Raw genomic sequence first — 9784 nt, forward strand, 5'->3', positions numbered from 1 at the left:
GCATATGGTTTACATTTTCGTGGTTTGAAAGTTTGCCATTGTGCTTTTCCATTTTTAAAATAATATAAGACATCAACCTGACATTTAACCTATACAGGTTAGACCTTCCCACATCAACTAAATGGTATCCCAAACCCATAATTACTAAAACTAAACCCTAATTAGTAAAATATTAATCCAAATATAATTTACAAATATTTTCGAAAGATTTGTTTTAAAGAAAATATCAGCTAAAGTATGGACCATAAATATTAAACCATATAAACCAGTTTAAATACTACAACCCAAGACAAACCCAAATTACTAAATCGTTCTGGAAGCAATCATGAACGCATATTCTCATGGTTTGAAAGGTTGCACGTGTTCTGTTACATACTGTTGAAGTAGTATAGGACCTCAACCTGACCTCTAACCTACATATTTAAATCTTCCTACAACCACTAAATACTACAACAAACCCCCTAAATTACTGAATCTAAACCCTAATCAGTAAACTATAAACCCAAGTATAAGCTATAACTGTTTTTATTATATTTTTTAAAAAATTATCAGCCATAGTATGGAACAAAATATTAAACTCTACCCATCCACTTAAATACTAAAACTCTAGACAAACCCTTAGCTACAAAATCTAAACCCAAATAACTAAAGTACAAACCCAAACAACATCTTTATAATATGCTGTCAATTTTCTCAATGTCCACAACATAGTATAAAATTTCTATAAATAGTATAGAAGGGCATGTCCACTCCATTTACATTTGCTAAATGACCAAGATTGAGAAGGAAATGACTAAATCCTAAATTCTAATCATTAGACCCTAAACCTAAATATAAACCATAAACTCTAAACTATAGATCCAAATCTCAAATCTAATGTTGACCTCAAATTCACCCTCATTCCTCTAAATAATAGAATTTAGATTTATACAATACAATTGGTAATAACGAATATTCCAAATAATCAAATTTGTTAAACACTGAAAAAATGAATTTCATATTATACTCAATCATACAAAATGACAGTGACGATAACTATCTAATTCGAAGACATGACAAATTATTACATTTTTAAAGAGTAGTATATCATTTCGTCTCAAATAGTATGATATCATTACATCAATAGCATGATATCCTTACACAAATCAGCCTCTAATGGTGAATTTAGTGGCTGATATCAAACTTTATATTTTCGGATATAGATTAGTTAATTAATTCTTACTTTGTATAATATCAGTAGTATAGCTTCACAGATAAACTAGTTAGTAGGATTAAGATTAATTGAAAGTGTTAATACAGAGTTCTGAAAAGAAAAATCAAAGAAAGTATAGTTCAAACCATTATAAAGCAAATATTAAATCCAAAAGACATCAAATTAAAAAAAAACATACTGATATCACTCCATCTCCATCCAAAAGTTCTCTTCATATCTTATACCCTCCATCATTCTCTCATGTGTTGCGGCAGCGTAAGAGAGCCGTGAAGTCGTATCTATCAGCTCAGCTTGGGGAGGACGAGGCACTGATTCCATCCACCGTGGGATCACGTATTGGAATAACCAGATACAAACTCTAAAGGTCAAGTCTTCGTCTAAATCTTCTTCTGATGATCTCCATAACTCATCCACACTCTCCTTACAAACAGAATGGTCAATTAAACAATATTGATGACCATCATCGGATGCATCTCCCAGGACTGTGTAGTCTTGTTTCCTCAAGTTACATGATACCAAATGATGATCCTGTTGACTCCATAGATAGACAGTAGCGACATCAAACAGATGCATTGCCATGGGTACATAGTTACCAATAATCGGGAACCCTATATCCCACAAAACATGCCAAGTGTCGGCGTCATCATTGCTCAGCCTCCAGATCTTTAAAACAGTTTCTTCCTTTTTTGCTAATGTTCTGACATACACGACAGAGCCTCCTGATGTAGTCAAGGTCCGTTTGTAGTCCTTGTTGTGATCCGGATAGTCCGGTAAATGCACAACCCGAAATTGATCGGATTCAGAATAGAAATCATGAGCTAAGAGTATTCCAGGCACACTTAGACAACCAAAGTAAATCGAACCGTTCAGGTTGATATTAGACATGTTGCCGATCTGATGAGGACTGTGAATTACTTTAGAAGTCCAAACCCCTGTCTCGGAGGAATAAAGTAACACCCTCAAAACACTCGAGAGATAATTATTTGTGGTTTGGTAAGAAGCTATCCTAACCACTTTAAAGCTCAAAACGACACCGTCCTCGTCCAAGCGAGTCATTAAACCAAACACAGTAGAATCACTTTTAGGATCAGAGGGAGGTGGAGGGATTTTGATCCATTGCTGTGTAACTGGACTCCCCACGTAGCAGTAAGCTTTATCAGATCCGTCAGTGATCTCAAAACCAATCCACCGGAAGAGTCCCTGTAGTCGCAATCGCCGATATAAGAGCGTCTGAAAGAGTGTGGGATGAGTGGAGCTGGGGATTGTGGATTAAGATCATCCCATGTTTTGCGTCCATGGAAAACTATGAGTTCGTCTCGTCCGTACATGAGCGACCAGGAGGAGTTTCGGTTCAGAGACAGAAAGAGACGGCGGAAATACGCAGATTCGATTGTTGATTTCCATTTCTTGCTGACTGATTTGAATCTGGAGATGGTTTTCAAGGGTAGTCTCGCTAGAATCTCTGTCTGCAACACCTCAAAGAGATTTGTTTTTGTTTCAATTGCCATTGGAAATGGAGTCTAGCGAAAGTGACGAATAGGGTCTCTCTAGGTTTTTAATTAGTGAGGTGTTACGCTAACTTTCTGCATTAGTGGGAGATTGATTTATAATGATTTGAAGAATTTTAAGATTCTATTGTTATTGGTAGTAGGATTCTTAAATTTCTAAAAAGTCTTTTGTTATTGGTGTGGTGATTTTATAATTCCTTACAAATCTTTTGTTATTGGTATGATAATTTTATAACTCAATTTAAAATCTTTTGTTATTCAAAAAGTTGTGTATTTTAAGATTTTGTAATTCTATTAAATTATGGTGTTATTGGAATAATGATTGTTTCCTTTTATTTTAACTCATAAATCATGATTTTCAAAATATAGTGTTAACCCTTGTATTCTCAAAGTTGAGATAAAAAAACAAACTTCTTTATAAAATATGCATCATACGTGAGAGGTATTATATTCCAGGTTCACTTTTCAAAACCAATATAACACCATGACGTGAAATAGATTATTATAACCCAGATTTTGATGTCAAACGACAACACATCAAAAAGACGAACAATATAAAAGAGATTCTGATGTCAAACGCAGCGGCGAATCTAGGAAAATAATTTTGTGGGGACATAAAAAAAATAAAAAGTAAGTTGAGGACTTGGGAGGGTTTGAACCGTGGACCAGAGGGGGCAAGCAAAGGATTTAAGCCAACAATGCTAAGGAAAGCTTGTTGTTTTATATGCAAATTGATTTATTTCTATATTTTTGTGGGGCATTTGCCTCCTCCCTATACAACAACGTAGGTTCGCCAATGGTCAAACGATAATACACCAAAACGACAAATCCAAAAAGATAACACCATAACACACGAAAGTGAGTTGCAAATTATTCAGAAAACGAAAGCATTCATTTTGTTGGTATACTTTACCATTAACGCTGACTCCCAGCTTCGACGGCATCATTCCACATACTAAGAGCTATTGTGTCTCTCCAGTTGTTAGCATATTCTCTTTGTTGAGATTCAAGAGCACCTACATGTACAGCTTCTTCAAAGTTTGTTTGGTCATTGTTTGGAGTGATCATTTCCTCTGGAAAGGCATCAGACCGACAATGCTTCCGTAGAAAGTTATATAATCCAGCACAAGCTAAAACCAATTCTGCTTGTGTTGTAAACGAAAAAGGCGACGCTGACTTGAAAATCAGAAAACGAGATTTGAAAATACCAAAAATTCGCTCGATCACGTTTCTCAAAGATGCATGCCGCAAATTAAGCAGCTCATTTTGGTTTTTAGGATCACGGCCTTCACCTCTAAAGTCTTGTAAATGATATCGAGTACGTCTGAATGGAGCTAAAAACTTTTGACGATTTACAAATCCACAGTGTACCAGATAAAATTTCCCTGAAATTCATTTGGGTAATGAATAAACAGTAATGAACATATATAATTTGCTTACTACAACTTAAGTACATACCTTCTGGAACGATTAGTCTGCTACTGTGCCTTGTCAAAGCATTACTTAAAATTTTTGAGTCATGAGCTGATCCTTCCCATCCACTAAGAACATACATGAATTCCATATCAAAGTTGCAAGCAGCAAGGACATTTTGTGATACAAATCCTTTGCGATTACGATAGCTCGGAACATCAGAAGTTGGTATCATTGCAAAAATATGTGTACCATCCATAGTTCCAATACAGTCCTATAAATATTAAAATAGAGATTTTAAATAAACAATTAAACAAAATAACTTATCATAACTTAGTTTATTTTATGTGTACCTTGAAATAGGGATAAAACCTTGTGCTCTCACTTATCTTTGCAGCCGTTGTAACTCCAGGTTTTGCCATCAAATAAGGTGCTAAGGTATTTAGTGCTCGTAAGACCTTGTGAAAATTTTCACTTATAGTGAACTTTGATCTCTTAAATGTGTCTCTTGTGTACCCATATCTCGAACCTTGACCAACAACAAGTAAAAATGTGGCCACCATTTCTTCAACGCATATATTCCGGGTATCTCTTAGACCTGTCTTCATTATAATAAGATCATAAAACTTTTCAAATGAGCTTGGATACATGCGATATAGTGACCGAAAGTGCTCAGGATCTTCTTTCAAAGCATTTTGAATATAATCATAACCAATGTCAGTGATTGGCCGATGAATAGGGCGTTGTATGCGATCGTCATTCCTCACATAAGTTGTTGCCATATTAAATAACATCACCAGCATAATGTCTAAATCTGACTCATCTTCTTCCATTTGGTTTGCTTTTATCTCAGCATCTTCTTCAAATGGACTCTCCATGATAAAGCACCTACAAAAGAAATACTATCTAATATTAATAATTGGAACACACGACAAATATTTAAAAACTATAAACCATGTAAAGACCAAAACAGTAGAAACAAAGTCACATGGATCATTTTTCTACCGAACACTAATAACAATAAAATAGCAGCATGACATTTTGCTCGAAGCAACAAAATATATTAAAAAAAAAGCCATCATAACTATGAAAAAAAAATCCAATTTGATGTCTATAAATCACGAAAACATTCCAGAATTATTGTAAAGAAAGAAAATAGTCTAAAACAGATAAAACAAAACAAAGATTCAAGCGGAGTTGATATTGCTTTGGATCCAACCATGACGTTCTTCTATGGACATATCAGTGAAGACATCTTTCATCCCTAAGGAATAGATAAGAGTCACTGCTTTAAATTTGATATTCTGATCCAAATTAAGAACCTCTTTCATAGTATCCCAAACACTGTTTTTCTTCTTTTGAGCTTCTCTTTTCTCAACTTCTTTTTGTTGCCTTTCTTCTCTCTGTGTTATGAAAGTAAGGATCTTGCTGGTTATCACTACCATAGCATCACTTTGATCAGTGTTTATCTCAACTGAACTGCTAGATGCTTCCGTTCGAGATCGTTTTCTCGAGACAAGTTTTTCTGCACGCCTTTTGACAACACATTCTGGAGATGGTTGCTGAGCATATGCATCATCATTGATGTTCTCAAAGTTCAAGTTTTCTTGCCCTTGACTGTCACCAATTGTAAAGGTGCGAGCGTCCGTAGTATCACCCAATCCAATTGAAGAACTACCATTAGCAGTTGCACAATCAAATATGATTTTCAAATCATCAAACTGTTCACTGGAATCATATCTTAAGAATTTGTGATTTGGATGTCCCTACAAAAAAAAAGTACAACTTAAAATACAAAAGAAATAATTTTATGAACTTTTGTACATATATCAATAAGTGATCCTTGTTCACGTAAGCCAAATCATGTGCATAAATATCAATATATATACTATACTAAAAGGCTAATAAGATCAATGGAGAGCAAGTCCACGTCATCTATTTAATTCAGTCCAATCAGAGAACAGCATTCGTCCACATCTGCTCGCACTCTTTAATCTGATGGGCTTCAACCGAAATCAGACTCTCGGCTTTTAATCTGAGCTAATGAACGCGATTGTGTTTTCCGTTTCTCTTCGATTGACGAAGGCGGTGACGATTCAGTTCATGTAACGGACGGCGTTGTGATTACTCTGTCTTTAATCCCATTAATTTTTATTTCAGTTGCGTTTTTCCGTCGACGATTTCGATATAAATAGGTTAGTAACTCTCTTCTGCGGATCGCCATCTCCATAATCTCTATGCTACTCATCTTTCTCATACTCATCTCTTCCTACACATCTCTCTTGATGGCTGCTAACCCGAAATTGTTTTTCTCGACTTGAAATCCGGCCGGTTTTCATCGGTTGTCGAGGCCAGGCTGCTCGGGTGGGGAGCTTATGCTGGTGGATTTTCTCATGGTGGATATTGAGTGATCTTTTCTGTTTTAATCTATATATCGATTGTTCTGAGATATTATTTACCGTCGTCCTGTTCACGAGTCATGTTCGTGTGTCCGGTTAACATCATGTTGTTCTGTTTTTTTTTCTGATTTTTGTTTTTTTTTTTATAAAATTAACTCTTATTTGTTCTGACCTATTTTCCTCGGCGAACTGTATCGAACTGATGACGACTCCCAAAAAAGGTTTTCAATTTCAATAGTCAGGGATGATTTTGTTTTGTGGGTTGAATCAAAGTGTTAGTTTTATGTTCATTCTCATTCGAAACTACTGGACCAATGAATATATGCGTTGGTCTTTTTTTTTTGTTTATGTTGCTTAAAGTCAAGCTTTGTTGTTTATATATTGTGATAGGATGGAGAATGTGCCAGATGACTTAGCTAGCGACAACGTAGCCGAGGTTGACGTGAGCGATAAATACATTGACGCAGTAGACCTCGAGAGACGGATGTGGAAGGATCGTGTACGCCTCAAAAGAATCAAAGAACGTACCAACAAAACCGGTTCCCAAGCGAAGCGCCCAAGAAGATCTCTGACCAACAAAACTGTGGTGAACAGTGACAATGATGTTGATGGGACAGAGGAGGCTTCAGGTTCATTAACAGCCACCTCGCAGCCAGTAAGAGATCAAGATAAAGCAGAGAAACACAGGAGAAGGAAAAGACCAAGAAGCATATCAGAAGCTGAACAGAGAAATGTTATACCTGACATGAATCATGTTGATGCCTCTGCTAGGACATAACATCAACGGTACTCATCACCGTGAAGAAGGTGTTTTGGAACCAAACATAGCCTTAGGACCAGAGGAGAACGGTCTGGTATTGGTGGTTCCAGAGTTTGATAGCAACTGTACTCATCTTCTCCCTGTTAGTGGACAAGCTATGATGCCTGTAGAGGAACGGTTTACGGACCAAACCATAACCAGGAGTTGCAGTTTGGGTCAGGTTAAAACTTCTATAATCCTTCTGCAGTGTTTGTGAATAATCAGGAAGAAGATCTTATAGAAATGAACCCATCTCACAACAATGGGTTTGAGGCCTCAGTAGAAGTACTTCAACCCCATGGTTTACATGAAAATGAAGAAAGAGATTTGTCTACTCAGTTTCAGAGTGACAGTAACAGTCTCAGAGATTTGATTCCTATTGTGCATTTGATGATGACTTCTCATGGTTTCGAGCATAGTTTCTTGACGTTTTTGTTGGGAGGTTAAGTAACCATTGTGAGGTAGCTTAAGATCTTATAATCTTTTGGTATTGTCTTAATTTTTTCTTTTTTTTGGCAAGTTATGTTGCAGGTTCAAAAAAACATGGCAGTAGTCTTGAATAACTATGAGCTTGATTATGAGATCCAATTATTTGCAAAAGACTTATCTATCGCTTTACCTAATTACTTGGTCTCAACTCTTTCGCTCTTTACTTCTTGGTATGTTACTTGATCCTCACGTCGCTAACGCTACTAGAGTTAGGACGAAGTGGAACAATTTTTTTGAAAAGGCACATGTAAAAATTGTGAATTAAATGGTTCTAAAATTATAATAAAATTATAATTGGTTGTACATTTAATAAAGTCTTACATCAAAACTTATATAAGTTAGAGATAAACAAATATTCAGATCATGAGCCTGATTAGTTGGGTTGTAAGAATGTATAAAAATATTACAAATTTTAAAACGTTGTTTTAAAAAAAAAATATTTTTTCAAAGGACTATGGGCTTAAAGAGAGAGTCAATTAAATTACTACAAGAATAATTGGTAAATAGTTTATTTATTTTTTTTTTTTTTTGTCGACATTGGTAAATAGTTTATAGAAAATTAAATGAAATGAAACATTCCTTCAGTCACACATAAATAAAATTTAATCAATTTTTCATTTTGGTTCTCACCTTATATATAATTTCCAATAACAAAAATATCAAAAATTTGAATACTAAAATTTTTGAAACTCATATACAGAAAATTAAATAATTGAAAATAATTTTATAGTTACCTAAGTACTTATATAAACATACAAAATATATAATATAACCTAAAATTTAAATAAAAAAATCCGGGCGTAGCCCGGGCCAGACCCTAGTTTTATTAATTATATCTAACAAGCAACTTTAATCATTGAACATATTTTTTTTTAAATGAAAGCTAGGTTTATAATAAATCTTATAATTAGACACATACCTTCAAATAGTCATTCCATACTTCATTGGAAGCCACAAATCTTTTCATGATAGGATCCCATCCAAAGCCTGAACTATTGTTTAAAAGATCCACATAGCACTGATATTGAGTCTTCAAAAACCTCATTCTACTTAAGTAATGCTTGTGGGTTTTTTGGCATCCAACTCTTTTGTTTAGAACCGGTAGAATTTTATGTTCCACTGTTGCTTTGTTCATTATACCATTACTGTCCCGCCATCCCCGTTGAATTCCCTCCACAAGTAGTTGTATCAAAACTTTGGTTTCTTCCGAATTCCATAGACTATACTGATTTTTCTCTTTATCACCCATTGCAATCTTATGTGAAGTTAACCATTGTTAGTAAGAACATGCATATCAAATATTTGTCCCAAACAAACAGTTACATCAATATTTTCACTACTAATTCTACACAAATCAAATAACAAAACCATACGTAAGAAACACAAATCACAACGAAAACCTTTTTTATTCAAGACTAGATATGAGCCCGTTGCAACGCAACGGGTTTTGTTTGATGTTTTGTTTGATGTTTTAGTTTAATAAAAACATAATAAAAATCATTTTATTATAGTTTTATGATTTTTTTGCATATGTTGTGTGATATTTATTTTATAATTAAAACCCCTTTTTCACACATAAATTCAAGTTAATATCTGTATTTTATAATCATTGTTCATAGATCAATGTTGTAAATTTTGCAATTAGGATTATAGAATATTTGTATACCTAAACGTTTAAACTCAACACAACCCAAAATAAGAAATTGAATGAAAGGTAAAAAGAAATCAAAGTCAAATACACCAATCGAGTCAAAAACAATATTATACATGTTTTTATGTACTAACTTAATGCTTTATTAAATAAGTTTTAAATTTTTATTTTGCTTGGATTTTAAAAAAGGAAAAAAAAATTATTTTATAAATCTCCTATTTAATTACAATTAATAAATTAAATAAAAAAATTAAATACTCTTTTACATTTTTTAGTTTTTAGAAAAGGAAAATTTGTCATATAACCTATTAC

The 9784-nt window shown here is 34.1% G+C and overlaps 2 protein-coding genes, 1 long non-coding RNA gene and 1 pseudogene across 4 annotated transcripts; 1 reads left to right on the forward strand and 3 right to left on the reverse strand.

Moving 5' to 3' along the window:
- Positions 1–1229: 1229 nt before the first annotated feature.
- On the reverse strand, positions 1230–2794 carry LOC108829729 (F-box protein At3g26010-like; annotated as a pseudogene).
- Positions 2795–3636: 842 nt separating this feature from the next.
- On the reverse strand, positions 3637–5012 carry LOC130509909 (uncharacterized). Its single transcript, XM_057006220.1, has 3 exons — positions 4488–5012; positions 4180–4408; positions 3637–4106 (listed from the first exon to the last, which is right to left on the reverse strand). Exons 1-3 carry the CDS (start codon positions 5010–5012, stop codon positions 3637–3639), a joined length of 1224 nt encoding a protein of 407 aa, XP_056862200.1.
- A 309-nt stretch (positions 5013–5321) lies between these two features.
- LOC130509910 (uncharacterized protein At2g29880-like) lies at positions 5322–9070 on the reverse strand. The gene is made up of 2 exons (XM_057006221.1): positions 8741–9070; positions 5322–5900 (listed from the first exon to the last, which is right to left on the reverse strand). The coding sequence occupies exons 1-2, from the start codon at positions 9068–9070 to the stop codon at positions 5322–5324; spliced, it is 909 nt and encodes a 302-aa protein (XP_056862201.1).
- LOC130509507 (uncharacterized) lies at positions 5989–7938 on the forward strand. Of its 2 annotated transcripts, none has more exons than XR_008943519.1 (2): positions 5989–6754; positions 6924–7938. It is a non-coding gene; the product is annotated as an uncharacterized LOC130509507 (long non-coding RNA). The 2 variants fall into 2 exon arrangements; XR_008943518.1 differs by having other exon boundaries at positions 5989–6530.
- Positions 9071–9784: the final 714 nt, after the last annotated feature.

This window comes from Raphanus sativus, chromosome 3 (assembly GCF_000801105.2).
Source record: "Raphanus sativus cultivar WK10039 chromosome 3, ASM80110v3, whole genome shotgun sequence".
NCBI classification, from domain to species: domain Eukaryota; kingdom Viridiplantae; phylum Streptophyta; class Magnoliopsida; order Brassicales; family Brassicaceae; genus Raphanus; species Raphanus sativus.

Excerpts from the sequence above, each read along its gene's own strand:
- LOC130509909 (XM_057006220.1), bottom strand. The coding sequence starts at position 5,012 with ATGGAGAGTCCATTTGAAGAAGATGCTGAGATAAAAGCAAACCAAATG. Across the intron at positions 4,409-4,487 it reads GGTTTTATCCCTATTTCAAG|GACTGTATTGGAACTATGGA; the intron begins GTACACATAAAA and ends TAATATTTATAG. Across the intron at positions 4,107-4,179 it reads CAGACTAATCGTTCCAGAAG|GGAAATTTTATCTGGTACAC; the intron begins GTATGTACTTAA and ends AATGAATTTCAG.
- LOC130509910 (XM_057006221.1), bottom strand. The coding sequence starts at position 9,070 with ATGGGTGATAAAGAGAAAAATCAGTATAGTCTATGGAATTCGGAAGAA. Across the intron at positions 5,901-8,740 it reads TATGGAATGACTATTTGAAG|GGACATCCAAATCACAAATT; the intron begins GTATGTGTCTAA and ends TTTTTTTTGTAG.